The sequence below is a fragment of the Ctenopharyngodon idella genome, chromosome 7 (assembly GCF_019924925.1).
Source record: "Ctenopharyngodon idella isolate HZGC_01 chromosome 7, HZGC01, whole genome shotgun sequence".
In the NCBI taxonomy this organism is placed as follows: Eukaryota; Metazoa; Chordata; class Actinopteri; order Cypriniformes; family Xenocyprididae; genus Ctenopharyngodon; species Ctenopharyngodon idella.
Window position 1 is genome coordinate 2589357 of NC_067226.1, and position 17156 is coordinate 2606512.

Here is a 17156-nt window from a genome sequence, read left to right on the forward strand (position 1 = left end):
TATGAACAACTGTATTTTCATTAATGTTCATGAAGATTAGTAAATACAGTAACAAATGTATTGCTCAGGGTTAGTTCATACATTGTTTAATGAACCTTATTGTAAAGTTACTGTTTTTGGTGTTAATGATATTGCATTAGCTTACAATAGTCTTGATTCAAGTTTTAGATTTGAACTAAAGGAGCTGTGTAAGAGGCAGGCAAAAACTTACGGCGAACAGCTTCTCGTGAGGTTCTCTACAGTTTAAAGTGCTTTCCATAGTGTTCTGATAGTATAATCCAAATGAACTGGGTTCATGGATATTATAAATTCAGTGACTAGTTGAGAGGCAACCGCCCTCCAGAATCAAAAAGTAAGGCTTACGACTGACCTGTAATTACTTCAAACAGCAGTAATAAGAGCAGCAATTTTAATAACCAGATTTGTCAAGGCAGAATCAAGTGTACTCTTGGCAGATGTGATGCATCTTTATTGTATGCAACTGAACAAGTGGTGCTGAAAAGTACACAATCAACTTAAAGGGTTAGTTCACCCAAAAATGAAATTTCTGTCATTTACTCACCCTCATGTCGCTCCAAACCCGCAAGATCTTTGTTCATCTTCAGAACACAAATTAAAATATTTTTGATAAAATCAAGGTTTTTTTTTATCCTCCATAGAAAGCAACAAATTTACCACATTCAAGGTCCAGAAAAGTAGTAAAAACAGTTAAAATAGTCTGTGACTAGTGTTTCAACCTTAATGTAAAGCCATGAGAATACTTTTTGTGTGCAAAAACAACAAAAATAACTTTATTCAACAAATTTATCTCCCCATTTATTCTCCTACACTACTATGTTGCAGCACTTCCAGGTTCTAAGTTAAAACACTGGATATGTATTGGCTGGCTCCTGCATCACACGCATGTGTCGTGCTGCTCACGTGAACAGCGTTGTCCAATACTGAGCTGGTGTTCTGACGTAGAACATGGAAGCGCTCGCTTCATAACATTAAGGTGGAACCACTGTAGTCACATTGACTATTTTAATGATGTTTTTACTACTTTTTGGATCTTGAATGTGGTAATTTCATTGCTTTCTATTTCTCTTGGATTTCATCAAAAATATCTTAGTTTGTGTTCCGAAGATGAATGAAGGTCTTGCGGGTTTGGAGCGGCATGAGGGTAATTAATAACCAAAATTTCATTTTTGGGTAAACTAAGCCTTTAAAAATGGCTTCCATTTCCAACCATTTAAAGCAAGCAGGTTTTGTCTGTGTGCTTTTAAAACACACTAGACCTGGTAATACAGCTACATAAATAAATTTAAGATAGTTGTTTTCCATACATTTGCAGTCCAACAACATCCTTTATTGTCCATTCTCTGCAAAACACGTTTTAACTTTCAGTTCATCAGTCAGTTGTAAAGATCCGAGCTGCTATATCATCAAGCAGCCAGTCCACACCTGTAAGCAGGTTCTCGCCTGTCACGGCACTGCATCCCACTATGCACCAGTGATGGGTCTTAATGTCATCAAGGGCTAAGACCTGCACAGATAAAATTAAGAAAACAAGACCTTATTTACTAAGTACAGTTGTGACCGTAATGCAAATCAGGTTCATGCAATTACAAATGACTGTTTAACTGAAGGCTCACCTCTCGAATGGCTTCTTTTGATAAAGAACCAGGTAAGTCCTGTTTGTTAGCAAAAACTAAGAGTGTGGCTCCTGCTAATCGCTATTCAAGAGGAATTAAAAAAAAAAAAAATTAATCAAACTTACGTAATATCATATGAAGTGTATAGAGAAAGACTTACATGTTACATTTTCTCCAACCATTTAATTTCAAACACTAAGACATTATTAGGTCCAAATAAAGATATTGGTCATCTCACCTCCTCTAGTAATAAAGTACTCAGCTCTTTCCTGCAGTCCTCCAGTCTCAATCTGTCAGCACTGTCTACTACCCACACCAGTCCATCTGTACTCTCGAAATAATTCCTCCAGTATGATCTCAATGACTTTTGACCACCCACATCCCAGATATTCAGCTTAAACCTAGTCTCAATGTGAAGAAAAAGAAACAAAGACAATGCACTTGGGAATTGTTGTATCACAGTAACAGTGGTAAATACAGAGCCTGTTTATATACATATTCAACAATTAGTTTCATTAAAAATCTACAGAGACCTTTAATAAGGTAAAAGTTAGCATCTTATCACGCTCTCAACTTCGTACTGATGCATAACTATATAACACAACTAAGCTTCCGTTATACCCTCTATGCTCAAGCGTCACTATATTGAAGCCTAATGTTGGAGAGATCGTGCTGACATCTTCGCCGTTGAACTTCTTTAGGATGGTTGTTTTTCCAGCATTGTCAAGTCCACTATAAAAGAACGGTTAAGGGCCCATAACAGTCTTCTGCGTCACAGGTGATAAAAACATTACACTAAACGAGCCTTTTTGAGTAAACGACAGTCGTGAATTGCTAAAGCTGATTATATACACTTATACAAACGTATAAAAACGACAGCGGTGTAAAAGAAATTTTTCAAATTCATTTATATAGCGTTAAATGTAAACATTTCAGTTCTATGAAAAGATACAGCATCAGTAGACGCATTTCACGCTCCTTGTGCTTCATCTTCTTCAATATCGTCAGTAAACCCATCGTGAACGTTTAAATGTAAAACACTGAAGTAGCCTAAAACCCCAAATCGCACATTAACTATCGAAACGCATGAAATAATTTCCTAAATAAAAATCACATGCGTATAAGGCAAAGCCATACTGGAAACGAGGAAGCGTTACTATGAATTAACACACATTGAAGTCTGATTGGTTAGACAGTGCGCAAATGTGATGTTGAAGGCATATGATTGGTTGTTCTAACTGTCAATTATGCTTGGACTTTTTCTATTGGCAAAGGAGAACTGCGACAAGGGCGTGTTCGCGTTTTCGTAAAATCAGTCGTTTCTATAGCAGCGCCCCCTTATGTGCATATTCCAAACATATAAGCAACTCCACCAAAAAGCCCAATAGCATCCAACTAAGTTCATCTCACTTACTTTTGTCTGTCTGGTTGTATGATCGGTTGGTCAGTCATGCTAGTTGCGCATATATATTTATATTATTTACTATCAGAATGAGCTTTATTGCCAATATGCTTACACATAGGAGGAATTTGTCTTGGTGACAGAAGCTTCCAGTGCACAGACAGAATGACAGTGACAAGACAGATAATAAAAGTAAAATAAGTTAATAAAAATAAATATATAAAAAATACACAATAGACAACATATGTATGTACAGGCGTGTTATATACAATGCAATGAAATGTAAATAAACGTAATTAATAAACGTAAAATATACGATAAAATAATAATTTACAAACATGAACAACCACAATTCATAGTTTTCAGTCACATGACTGAAAACTGAACTGCATTACAGGCCTGTCAAATTTCCATCAAATTTCTTCTTCTTCAAAGAAGAACAACAAAAATATGTGAACAAAATGCAAGTTTTGGGCACCCGTGATGCATATCCAGCACCTGCTGCAGTATTTCAGTCACTAAAAACAGCGAGACGTTCTAAAACGCTTAACATGAAAAACACAAAGTAATGTAGGGTGAATACTGGTAAAGTGGGACATTGGGTAAAGTGGGACAGTTAAGCTTTTATCTTTACATGTATATGCTTCCATTACTAAAAATCAACACTGAGCTCATCATAAGCAAGTATGTGATTTTTTTTTTTTTAATTATTATTAAATGGTTAGTTCACCCAAAAATGAAAATTAAGTCATTAATTACTTTTTGATGAAATCCGATGGCTCAGTGAGGCCTCTATTCCCAGCAAGTTAATTTACACTTTCAGTGCCCAGAAAGGTACTAAAAACATATTTAAAACAGTTCATGTGAGTACAGTGGTTTAACCTTAATATTATAAAGCGACGAAAATACTTTTTGCAAAAACAAAATAACAACTTTTCAACAGTATCTAGTAATGGGCGATCTCAAAACACTGCTTCGAATCTTTTGTTTCGAATCAGCAGTTCGGAGCGCCAAAGTCACGTGATTTCAGCAATAGGTTGTTTGCACATGACGTCATTGCTGCACGCAAAATGTGGCTGGAGGGCAAGGTGAATCCTATCACAAACTCGAAATTCCTGTTTTGCGTCGTTTATGGTTGCTCAAATCTATCAAACCGAGAAACCACAATGAGCTTTTATCGTTTACCTAACTTATATCGTTTTTAACTGTAAAAGTTGTCACCTTTTACAGCGTTTTGCGTCTGCTGATACTGAAATGAATATGGATACCTGCTTACCTTTTTTTGTTTTTGACTTGGTTAAATAATCACATTCTTCATGGTATTGTTTACAGGGAAGAGAAGATATTTTATCCCATTGCATAATCATTTGGTGTTTTCACTTCAGTTTTGTAGAATTCCGTTTACAATGTTGATCTGGTTACCGTGAAAACAGTGTCACGCGCTGCTGCTTCAGCCATCATATGATAGAAAATGTCCAAATAAAAAACAATGTGTTCAACACAATGTGTTCTTGTTGGAAGGGTGTAAATGTAACTAGTTTTAGTGTTTTCTTTGTAAATATTCACTTTCCCATATGACCACGGAGGAGAATCGGATGGGCATTCAGCGGACAAACACCCTTTTTTACAGTCTATGACAGACACCGGCACACCGACAATATATATATTTGTATTCATTTTAACAAATGACAACCAAAATCAAAAACATAGAAGCTTGTTAACAGTTTTGAAGTAGCTGCGTGCAAGTTATAGCCTACTCATTCAAAAGCCGAGTGAGAGTCATACTCGCAAATGTAATATTAATTATTAAACCAAACAAAATACAACACTTTCAAAAACACTCAGCTTTGTGATTATTTTATTGAGTGATAGGGAGTGGGTTCAATCAGTGACATTATTAGATTTAATATATGGCGTCTCCCCGTCACCACCTCAACCTGCTTCAGTGTTTTTACGCGTAGAAAAGGCGAAAATTGTATTACACCGTCCAGTTTTTTTCCCTGAACGATGATGTTAGCTCCTGTTGCAATTCTCGATTATGCATAAATGACCTACAATGGCGACATTTTTCACAATCACGACAGAAAATCAAAAATACTGCCCTTAACGTCACTATTAGAACAGCAGCGCGATATAAACAAACCCAGACCTGAACGCGGCGTGACGGCAGCTTCACATTCTCTATATCTACCGCCTCGATGGCAGTCAAGTCTTTCAATTCAGTAGAAACATCGCTCCTCTTCATAACATAAGGGTCACGTCCAAAATATGTTGTGATTTTCTGTTTATACCTTTCTAAACCAGCACAGTACGGACTTTTCTCCATTTCTTCCATTCTAATTTTCACTGCTTGCCCTCCACATTAATTTCGCGCGTCACCAGAACCACGTGATTGCAAACAACCTATTTGGCAGTTTGACACAAGCGGCAACCTACCCCAGTTTCTCGTGAAGCCAATACGGAAGTGACTTCATCGACTGGCCGCTAGGGACAGGCTGCAAAAGAGAGAATCTCATTGAGTCCCATGTTAAAATGGCAGTTTACAGCAGAAAAAAAACATGTTTACAGCCTGGATCAAATTGTGGTTTTGGTCTATACTGCTAATTTTGCCCTTCCTGACAACTCTGAGGGGGGTTAATTTTTTTTATAACTCATCCGTTTAAATTATATTAAGCCTTAAAGTTCTGCATAATTAAGGGAGTGGTCACTTGAGTGACAGGTAGATTGCTGTCTGTGAGCCGTCATGTCACCTCAGCTAATTCCAGCCGCTGAATTTGGCATCTCAGCCGTATTTGTGCATTTTTCTGGATTATTTTATACAATTATAAAATAATATGGCTTGCTGCGTTAATAGTCGAGACAAATGTGCCTCTGTGTAGATGTGCTCGCATGCGGAATATAAACAGAACACACGTTGTTGGATCGTGGCATTGGCTTAGTTTTGTTTGTGAGATTTACTACAATGACAATGGCGGGAGGATATAAAACTCCGACAGCACTGCTTAGATGTTATAACTAAAACTGCTGCACTATTTTGAAAATTTATACTTTAGATGCGGGCACATTTGTTTGTGAAATATATACGATCATATACAGTTTTACAACATGTACGCTGCTCAGGCTGCATCATTTCTTGAAGAACGATGATGGAGAGCAGATCATTCAGAAGAAATGTGATGCAAACAATGGATAATATATCAATATTTCATGGATTTAACGTTTTGTAGACAAAAAGTACTGTTTTTTTTGTTTTGCAATAGACATTCATGGACATACCCAAGTGCCACGGATTGGATTGACACGCGATCCGAACTGCTGATTCAGTGTTTTGAAATCGGCCATCACTAGATATTGTTGAAAAGTCGTTATTTTGTATTCTCATCGCTTTATAATATTAAGGTAGAACCACTGTACTCACATGAACTGTTTTAAATATGTTTTTAGTCCCTCTAGGCATTGAAAGTGTAAATTAACTTGCTGGCAATAGAAGCCTCACTGAGCCATCAGATTTCATCAAAAATATCTTCATTTGTGTTCCGAAGATGAATGAAGGTCTTACAGGTGTGGAATGACATGAGGGTGAGTAATAAATGACATTATTTTCATTTTTGGGTGAACTAACCCTTTAATATTTCACGAACACAATAGTGCAAACACACATCTTTTAGAAATCCAGAACATTTTCAGTAAAAGTACACATTAAACAAGTTCATTTATTCTAGCACAGTGTAACACTCCCAAAAAGGCAAAACACAGGAAGAAAGAAAGAACAGAAAAAACAAAAAAAAAACCAGCAAAACAGGGATCAATCACGGTACATGAAAGATCTCATCATATTTCTTCAAAAAGGAAGTACATTTTTTATTATTAATTATTCTGAGTGGTTTGAATAAGTGTTCTACTTCACATAAGAAATCAATAAGAGAAGGTATTTTCTTAAGAAATCTTTGTTTATGAAAATAAAATTTTGCCACAAGAATAAGAAAGTTAATAGTAGATTCTAAAGATTTGTTTTGGTTTTCAAAAAAACAAATAACATCCTTAATGCATAAATTGCAGTTCATATTAACTTTAGAAAAACAATAGGCAGCCAAATAAGCAAGTATGTGATAAAAAATATAGATTCTGTGGCTATGACATCATTTCCGGTAATGTGGCACACCATATACAACAACCTTTCAGTGAACCGTGATGGTAAGTAAAATTACATTCTGAGAAAAAAAAAAAAAAAAAAAACCCTCTGTTTATAATTGCTATATATTTTGTTATAGGATGTAATGGTGAATCAGAATGTTTAAAAATCACATTTATATTAATCTTCTTGTTTTTTTAATGCGATTTTGACACTGTCCCAGTTTGCCAATAGCGTATTGTTAAACTGGGACAGGGTATTACTGGCAAACTGAGACAGCCATTCAAGTCATTCTAATGGGGGAATTGAGTTAACTTTTTATATGTCCCTCATAAATGTAGTTAGCTAGCTAGATATTTCAACAAAAATTGACTTAAACTGCTTATATTGCCTAAAAAAAAAAAAAGAAAGAAAGAAAGAAAGAAAGAAAGAAAAATTGAGGGTACAAGCTTGGATGGCCATGACATTTGCAAAGCCAGATATGGTGATGAAAATGATCCCAAGAAGACGAGGATTGGATCATGTGCATTGCTTGCGAGGACTGGCTCCATGAGACGTGTGCCGAGGAGAATGGCCTCCTTGAAGGCGGAAAGGCATTCACTTGCACTGGCTGTATTGATGTGTATTGTATGTGTAACCTACCGTACAAAAAGCAGAAATGAAATTTAGCCTGTGTGAAATTAATTAGCCTATAAGAAGAGATGTTCATGAAGGTTCCTCTTTTTAAAATTTTAATTTATATAATTTAAACCCAATAGGGGTTATGTGCAATCTAACTTCCGTATTCTGTAAAACAGATCAGATCGCTTCTGGTTTAGGTCTTTTGTATGTGCTTCATGAAAAAATTTGCTGTTTTATTCAAGATAACTTACAAGGAGTGAGCAAAGATGAGCATAGCTGATGTCCTCCGCAGATACAGATTGATATTTAAAAGCTTTTTTCATTTTTCTTCTTCACACTAACGTTTAGATATTTAATAGAATAAAACACCTATAACAATGTGAACTAGGTAGTTTCACTGATTACTTTAAAAGCCCATAGATATGCTGTCAGTTCATACTGCTGTTAACACTTTTCTCTGACAAGCGGATGCAATGCAATGAGAAAGGGGGTGAATCTGCTGTACCTGCACCCCTCCTTAAAAAAAAAAAGATGTTTATTATTGTTGTTGTTGTTTATATTGTAATTGCGTATTTAATTCATTAGGCCTACACTTGAATAACAATTGAATGTGTTTGAAGTGTCCCAGTTTGCCAATAAAGATGTCCCATTTTTACAGTAGCGCCTGGAAAAATGTGGTTTTGGGGTCAGTGTGTGTTTAAAGAGTCATTCATCCTGTGTTTAATGTTTCTTTCTTTTTTATTCTATATGGTATAGTAGTGCTCTTAAGCTATTTAGAATAGTATCATATGAGGGGCTAAGACATTTAGATAATAATAAAAAATTATGCAGAATGTACATTATCAGAAAGTGTCCCACTTTACCAGTATTCACCCTACTAAAACAGTGAAATTAAAGGACAAATTCAGCACACACCTCACCGACAATGAACAGCACACAGGCAAGATGAGCTCAGAATATGAACGCAATGTGTTAAATGGTTAAGTATTTTCTTTTTTCTTTTTTTTAATGGAAAAGACGCTTAACGAGAAACTGTTCTGTTTATATTCTGGGTTCATCTGCTTGCCTGTACATAGTATGTATCATCAACAAGGTGCACACTGAACTTGGTCCCCCAATATTTCCATCTTACTTCATTACTTTGTACAGACCTGGTAAAAATCACTGGCGGGCAATGGAGGAAAGCCAGGTTTTGCCCTCCAGGTGGGCCTTCCTATAAGTGTGTGTCATGTGAAAACTATGAATAGCATTAGAGAACATTTAATAATGATGGTAAATTACAAGTAAAAAAAAACCATGAGGACTTTGAAGAAGTTTATTGCAGCGTAGTATGCTTAAGTATGGAAATAATAAAAAATGTTTTTGTGATGTGATATACAATAGCTCATTTTTATAAACAATTAATTGATGAACACTGTGATCTAATATTTGTAATTGAATAGAATGTTCATAAGTTGTCCATTGGCTTTCATCCAAAGAAAAAAAATAAAATAAAAAAACCTTACGGTAAATACCTTGTTTAATCTGTCTCGAGTAGCTCTGTGTTTCCCCCTCTTGAACTTGCAACCCTTGTTTGCAGCATAGATGCTTATCCACTCAACACCGTTGGCCGACCTTTAGTCAATGAAAGACGTGACTGCAAACTCGTCTCCCACCAGACCCTTAACGCAGGTAATTATACTTGTAAAATATATAGCCTAATTTATATTAGCCCACACATTCATTTTAGTAACAATGAAATAAAGTAGCATAATAGCCTTACACACATAGTAAAGCCTGCATATCCCACACAGTTCCACCATTATTGGACTTCCTGATAGGAATTCCCAGTATTTGTCAATGTAGAGCGGGAAATGAACAACCCAGTTACGGGCATTGATGTGCCGGAAGCGATGATCCCCAGGCTTGGCTCCGCTAACCGGGTCATTTAAAATAATTCGAAACCGAAAACACTCTAGTCCACCCCTCTGTTGCGTCACCTCATTCCACCGCCCACTGCTTACATTAAAGACCTCAGAGCAGTTTAAATCATGACCAGGCACTTAGTTTTGCAGACTACATTTGCCACCAGATTCTTTTAACGCGCTCGCTTTTCATTTCGAAGAATTTTGTATATTACGGAAATATCAAAGACCGCTGATATGTTTTGAAAGTATACATGCAAGCATTTTGTTCTGATTTAACTCTCGATGAGCATCCGTGTTCTTGGAGATGCCAGCTGCTGTCATGGACAATTTTGACCGGGGAAGTCCTTTCTCGCAAAGTGATTCTCAAAGTCCTCAAGACTGGGTAGGGATTGGATTAACTTATTTAATGTAATTGTACTATGTATACATATAATGCTGTTATTACAAGCAATAAAATATTTAAAAACAAATATTTATATTTATAATACTTATTTTTTTATTAAAACATAGGCATAATGCTTTTATATATAAATATTTTATATAATGCCTATATATTAGTGCTTTCAATCGATTAGAAGAATTAAAAAAACTAGTTAATCGCACATTTTTTCTGATTAAAATCATTAGCATTTGTAATATTTTTATATTGTAATAACTTCACAGTTACTCTCCAAATTATGTAGAAACAACTTAAAGACAGTATATATATATATATATATATATATATATATATATATATATATATATATTCATAAATAAAATCTATATGTTATAATTCATATATATGATCTGATGATGTGTATCCTCAGAGCACACAGTTAGATGGCCACACGCACCATCGCAGAGAGAAAAACAGAGATGCAGCTCGCAAGAGTCGAAGAAAACAGACAGAAAAGGCTGACACGCTGCACGAGGTCAGTGACATTTGGGACCTTTTACATGCTCTCTCTTTCCCCTTTTGAATGTGTTACTTTTGCTTTGTTACTACTTGTTATCTTTTTATATCTTCAAATCCTCACATTTGCTGTGTATGTATCTTTTCGTTCACGTTACTCACACAAACACAAATATATATCTTATTGTAATTGTCAGACACATAACCTGTCCCCTTATAATTACTTTGAATTATGAATTAATGTGTCATAATCATAACCTTCAGCAGAAGTTGTGTGTATTAAACGTTGCAGCTGTGTATGTTTCTGTAAAGGTTATTTATGTGTTTGTTAATGATTACTCTGTAGTCTCTGTGTGTGTGTGTGTGTGTGTGGAGGAGAGAGGAAGTATTGCACAACTTCAGTTCAGAGCAGGCATTTCTGGGAAACACATTACATGACTGGGACAGCTTACAGATTAGTTACGCTTGCGCCAGACTAGTTATTTCACTTTGTAATCTGACACACCTTCATTTTCACTTTCATTTTCTCTTCAGATAATGTGCAAATCTTGGACTTTCCCCTTTTTTATCCAACCCACTAATCACATCCTTTCCATGTGTTTTTCTATTTTTTTCTTCTTTTTTTTTTTTAAACAAAGCGTGTTATTTTTTTCCCTCTGAACTTTTTTATGTGGGAAGAGCAGCTCAGTTGAAATCTATTTTAAACTACTCCCAACTACTCTGTATTTTACTGTGCTAAATTTTCTTTCACTTCGTAACTTCTGCATTTCAGCTGAATGCATTTATTGCACTGTTTATAAACTCTTATTTTTTATTTTTTACTTAGGAACTCCAATCTCTAGAGCAGTCTAATAACGCAATCCGAAAAGAAATCGCTGAACTGAAGAAGGAGCTTCAAATGTACACCACTGCTTTGGAACAACATGAACCTCACTGCACTAAACTGTGTCCATATGGACCATCAGTTGGTGTTCCAGCAGGTCCACCCACAGCTACACTCTTTACCTCAGATTTCAACTTCGCCCCAGAACTCAACTCCTTTCCGGATCTTACATTGTTACCAGACACTAATTCAGTGGATTTGCCTCTAACAGGGATCCTCGACAGTAGCGATTGGTCTCCTTGGGACACAATGAATGGGAATGGGTGCCTACAGCAGTTTTGAGGTGCAGTACAGTCAGTTCTTATTTGGTGACAAGCTTTACACACTACCACATACTGCAAACAGCTCTTTTTATTGTGTTCAAATACAAACGGTGCTAAAACCCACAATCCATTAAGGTGTGAATATGTTGTATGTTCTAATTTATTTAAACAATACTTACAGATGTCAAGATTTATTTTTACATGTAGCTATATTTTAAAAATGGGCATTAATTTTTAAAATGTATTACAAGACCACAACCGTATGTTGGGCTAAGGTATTCCTTACTTTAATCCATTTTGATTTTGTGATATTTGATTCGTGATTGATATGAGAGTTTTCAGTTAATTAATAAATTATATTTTAATAATATTGAAATATCGTTCAGTGTCACTTACTGTTGTCCACATAAAAGTCATTCAAAATACATTAAAATTTAATTTCTTAAAAAACATGAGATACTACACCACTTATGTTTTAAGTACCCTGTTTTTAATTTCTGAATATTTGTGGGGCTTACAGTAGAAAATGTATGTATGTGTGTGTATATATATATATATATATACACACACACACATATTTATATATATATATATATATATATATATATATATATATATATATATATATATATATATATATATATATTAATGCTGTCAAATCGATTAATCGAATATATATATATATATATATATATATATATATATATATATATTATAAAATTTATATATATTATATACATGTCTGTTTGTATACACACACACACACACACACACATATATATACAGTATATATAATATTAATAGTAATAATACTTTTTATTTATGGGCGCCTTACGTGGCACTCAAGGACACCTTACAAGCAAATAAAACACATAAAACAATTTACATGCAACAATTAAAAAAAACAAAAAACAAACAAACAAACATAAAATGTCACCTGTATGCCTGTGTGTTTTCAAACGAGATTTAAAAGTAGAGAGAGAGTCACTATTGCGAATGTCCTGTGGAAGCAAGTTCCACAGATAAGGAGCAGCATAACTAAAAGCTCGAGATCCCATAGAAGTCAAACACATGCGAGGAAGAACTAAGGAGAATGTAGATGATGATCTAAGAGTTCGAGAGGGAGTATAATTTGAAAGTAGGTCTGATATGAAGGAGCCAGGTTATGCAGTGCTTTGAAAAAAAAGAAGCAAAATTTTAATTCAAGCTGGGTGTCGTCTGCATAACAGTAAAAATGGATACCATATTTCCTAAAAATGGTTCCAAGTGGCAATAAATAAATAATAAATAATAAAGGACCCAGAACTGATCCCTGTGGGACACCTGTAGTAGTATTTGATGATTTAGATTTGAACTGGCCTAATTGAAAAAATTGAGTACGGTCGGAGAGATATGATGTGAACCAAGCCAGAGGAGTACCAACAAATCCAATGGACTGCAGTCTGTCTAAAAGGATTTCATGAGCCGCTACTAATAAGTCATTCGAAATCTTGACAAGGACAGTCTCAGTATTTTGATAGGAACGAAAACCTGATTGAAATTGTTCGTAAAGGTTGTTCACTGAAAGATGTTCATTTACCTGAGCCGCGACAATCTTTTCCAGAATTTTTAATAGAAATGTCAAATTAGAGATTGGACGGAAATTATCAAAATTATTTGGATCTGCACCTGGCTTCTTGAGTACTGGAGATAGTATTGCAGTTTTAAATAAATAAGGAACAGTGCCAGAAATGAGAGAAGAATGAATGATCTCAGTAATAAAAGGCAAAAGAACTGACAGACAGGCTTTAATTAATTGAGTTGGAAGAGGGTCTAATTGACAAGTAGTTGGTTTAGATTTCCGAATAACTGAAGTTATCTCATCTACTGTTGGAAGTTTAAAAGTAGAGAGAGTAGAGTTAAGTGACTGTAAGACAGAAACAAAATGAAGAACAAGCTACATCTGTAACTAACAAAGACTTGTGAATATTTTCTATTTTTGCATTAAAAGAGGTCAAAAAAGCATCACATAAATCAACTGAGTGCAAATATGATGGTATAGAATCAGGAGGCTTTGAAATCCAAAGGCCAATACAGCCACTTCATTTGTTATTACATTATCTTAAAATGTAATAAATGTATATATTTTTTATTCTGGCATGATTTTATAATATCATATATCAACATAGTGCAAAATTGTATTAAAATTATGTGTAGAAGTCGTTGCTTTGTTATGAGATAGAATGTCCGGAAAAATGAATTTCATTGATGTCATTTGGAGTAACCAATATAAAGGGGCCATTTTGGATCAAGTCATGCGGTCAGTATCATGTGACAGGATGTGCCATCATTCAGACACCTGCAAAGGACCACATGGTCCTGAAGCAAAGTAACTAACTCTAACTATTTGAAAAATTCATGTTTTCACTTGCTCATACACATGTCCTGAAACATCAGGTCATTCGGTACAACCGCTATAAAACATGGAAAATGTTGTAATATTTTAAAAAATAGTACTAAATATAAAATGTTTGATTGTTCTTTTGCTATCTAGCTAGCTAGTTATCCGCCTGTTAGCATTTTTTGAAAATATCATCATTCGGTATAACCAAAAGTGTAATTTGGTAAAACCAATAATTTTGGTTAAACCAAATTACTTTTTTGGTGACAAATTTTGTCCATCTTGTAAAAAAAATGACAAAAGCAGTGTTAATTGATTATAAAAACCACATAATCTCATTGTTAACACTTAATAAAACTTCAAAATTAATTATATCTCCATTTTGTTTTTTTTTACACTTTTAAAAACCTTATTTGTCAATGACTCATATATATATATATATATATATAATTTTAATAATCAATGGATACAATTTTTGGATTAATCAATTTAATCAAATTTTGTGTAGCCTATTATTGATGGTTAAATATCTACATTTTACATTCATTAAATCATAAATGTATTAAATGTATAGAAACATTTTTAAGGACTTGACTTTTAAAATAATTATTTTTGTTCTTTTTATTTATTCATCATTGACTCATTTATACACTTAAAAATAGGTCCGTTTATGAATCCTGAACATTTCTGTAGAACGAGGCAAATCAATAGCACTCAATCTTTATCTGTGGTACAGCAGGGGATGGTCTCTCGATGGCCGAAACGCCCATAGCGTTCAGCATCACATTTAGTAGTCTTTAGGTAGGTCAGCGACACGTCGTCGGTCGACTAGTATGACAAAACTCGTGTTCGAAAAATACTTAGCGACGGATTGAACAAAAATCAGCGGATACAGCGACGGGCGAACGCGCGGAATAATGAACGAATGAAGCAAGAACAATGGCCAACCTGACAGTCCCAAAACACAGCGGCTAACTGAGACTGTGTCAGCCAGTGAGGGAGGGAGAGAGAGAGGGAGGAGAAGGGAAGGGGCTGAGGTAGAAAACAGCTGTCTGATAAAGATACGGATGAAATAAAAACAAATAGCACATATATGGTCGCTTAAACGGTGAATAGAGTAAACGGTATAGCCATAACATCGCGACGTCTTGAAGCGGGTCGCGTAAATGTACGATGAGTAAATAAATAAATAAGAGCGCGTGAGCGTCATCTGCAGTGTGTAGCATCTACATCTACTTGCACCACCTGAAGACAACGACCGACACTGACTGCTGGGAAATAAAGAAACGGGGGAAAAACACGAGTTATCAGCGGAGGAGAAGGGCGACGGACAAAATCAGCGAGACTGTCAACGTCCTTGTGATATAGAAGTAATTGAACAGCGGTTCCTCCTTGTATTTGAGGGAAGGAGGTAGAAGGGGGTATCAGTGCTGCAGCGGCCGCCGTGATGCTTTACACATGTAGGCACGTTTGAAGCAGTTCATCCCCGCCCTGTGGATCTGACCGAACCGAACCGACTGTACAATAACGGATTTAATAGGGGGACGCTGGAAGGCTCTGAAAAGGACTTAAGGTGCAGAACTGGTGACTAGTAATATGACGATAACATTTAATTAATAAGTGTTGCATTTGTACCTGTGTGGAGGAGATAAATGACGGGATTTTAATCGCCCATTTGTTTTTCAACATGGACTGATTGGCCCATTATCACTGGATAGAATCCTTATTACATCCGAGTTTTAATACAGTGCCGCTTTATGCCTCTAGCCTATAAATATTTAAATAAAGACCAAATTTAGGCCGATGACTTTCTAATGACGACAGTACGGCAGAGATGTCTTTATTGTAGAAATATATGTTCGCACCAGTATCTCTTCATGAAGATATAGACAATTACATTCACCCTTGTGCTTATTTCCGTGTCTAATCTCGTATTTTTGGGGGGGTTTAATGTAACACGAGCGAGAGACGCGTCAAATTGAACACCGATAGCTTTTACTCTGTCTACAATTTTGACCAGGTTAGATAACTTCTGTCTTTAGTAGATCCCTGCTAGTCCATTTTACTTTTTCAATCCAAGAAAAAATATTTCTGACTCAATAACAAGGCGCTTTGAGTGCCTATTCTCGCCATTGGCTTCCTTCCTCGAACAATCTTCTGTCGAGAACCACCTTTGCAGCGATGGAGACCCCCACGAAGCTACCTCCGTCGAGCCCATCATCGCCGACTACGGGCTTCTCTGTACCGAGCGCGGAGAAGGTAGACGGCTTCCCCCGCCGCTCGATGCGCCGTGCCCGGCAGCGACGGTCCCACAGCTCCTCACAGTTCCGCTATCAGAGCTCCCAGGTGGAGCTCACGCCGCTGCCCTTACTTAAAGGTAGGTTCCTTTAACTGGGACGTGAGGTGGTTTGTTTTTAATGACATGTTATTTAGCAAGTAATGAGAATAATAATTCATTCCCTAATACTAAAATATACTATTACAGCCATTTTGGTGAATTCATTGTCTTCTTGAGCATCTTTGAGAGATGTCATGGTTCCTCCATAAGGACTCCAACTGTAACTAAATCTTCTGAGGAGCACAGCTAGGCTCAGCAAAATTCCCTTTAATGCTTCTGTCATTCAAGATGCACATATTTTCTGACTGAACTTTTATTATATACTGGAAATGAGGGGTTGTAACATTAAATTCAACTCAACCTAAATATCTTGTGTTGTGTAGCAGAAAGGTAAAGGTTAGTTCACCAAAAAATTAAATTTCTGTCATTAAGTACTCACCCTCATGACGTTCCAAACCCGTAAGACCTTCATTCATCTTCGGAGCACAAATTAAGATATTTTTTATGAAATCGGAGAGGTTTTTTAATCTCACATAGAAAGCAATAAAATTACCACATTCAAGGTCCAGATAAATAGTAAAGACATTGTTAAAATAGTCAACGTGACTGCAGTGGTTCAACCTTGATGTTATGAAGTATTGAGAATACTTTTTGTGCGCAAAAACAAAACAAAAATATCAACTTTATTCAACAATTTTTCC

The 17156-nt window shown here is 35.7% G+C and overlaps 3 protein-coding genes across 3 annotated transcripts in view; 2 read left to right on the forward strand and 1 right to left on the reverse strand.

Moving 5' to 3' along the window:
- Positions 1-436: 436 nt before the first annotated feature.
- arl2 (ADP-ribosylation factor-like 2) lies at positions 437-2808 on the reverse strand. The gene is made up of 5 exons (XM_051900892.1): positions 2587-2808; positions 2256-2366; positions 1873-2035; positions 1635-1715; positions 437-1525 (listed from the first exon to the last, which is right to left on the reverse strand). The coding sequence occupies exons 1-5, from the start codon at positions 2649-2651 to the stop codon at positions 1391-1393; spliced, it is 555 nt and encodes a 184-aa protein (XP_051756852.1). The 5' UTR covers positions 2652-2808; the 3' UTR covers positions 437-1390.
- Positions 2809-9794: 6986 nt separating this feature from the next.
- batf2 (basic leucine zipper ATF-like transcription factor 2) lies at positions 9795-12113 on the forward strand. Its single transcript, XM_051900893.1, has 3 exons — positions 9795-10078; positions 10506-10610; positions 11418-12113. The coding sequence occupies exons 1-3, from the start codon at positions 10001-10003 to the stop codon at positions 11754-11756; spliced, it is 522 nt and encodes a 173-aa protein (XP_051756853.1). The 5' UTR covers positions 9795-10000; the 3' UTR covers positions 11757-12113.
- A 2709-nt stretch (positions 12114-14822) lies between these two features.
- ppp2r5b (protein phosphatase 2, regulatory subunit B', beta) overlaps positions 14823-17156 on the forward strand; it is a 31205-nt gene continuing 28871 nt past the window's right edge. The window contains exon 1 of the mRNA XM_051900447.1: positions 14823-16494. Coding sequence (XP_051756407.1) covers positions 16299-16494 — 196 coding nt within the window. The 5' untranslated portion in view covers positions 14823-16298. The remainder of the gene's footprint in view (positions 16495-17156) is intronic.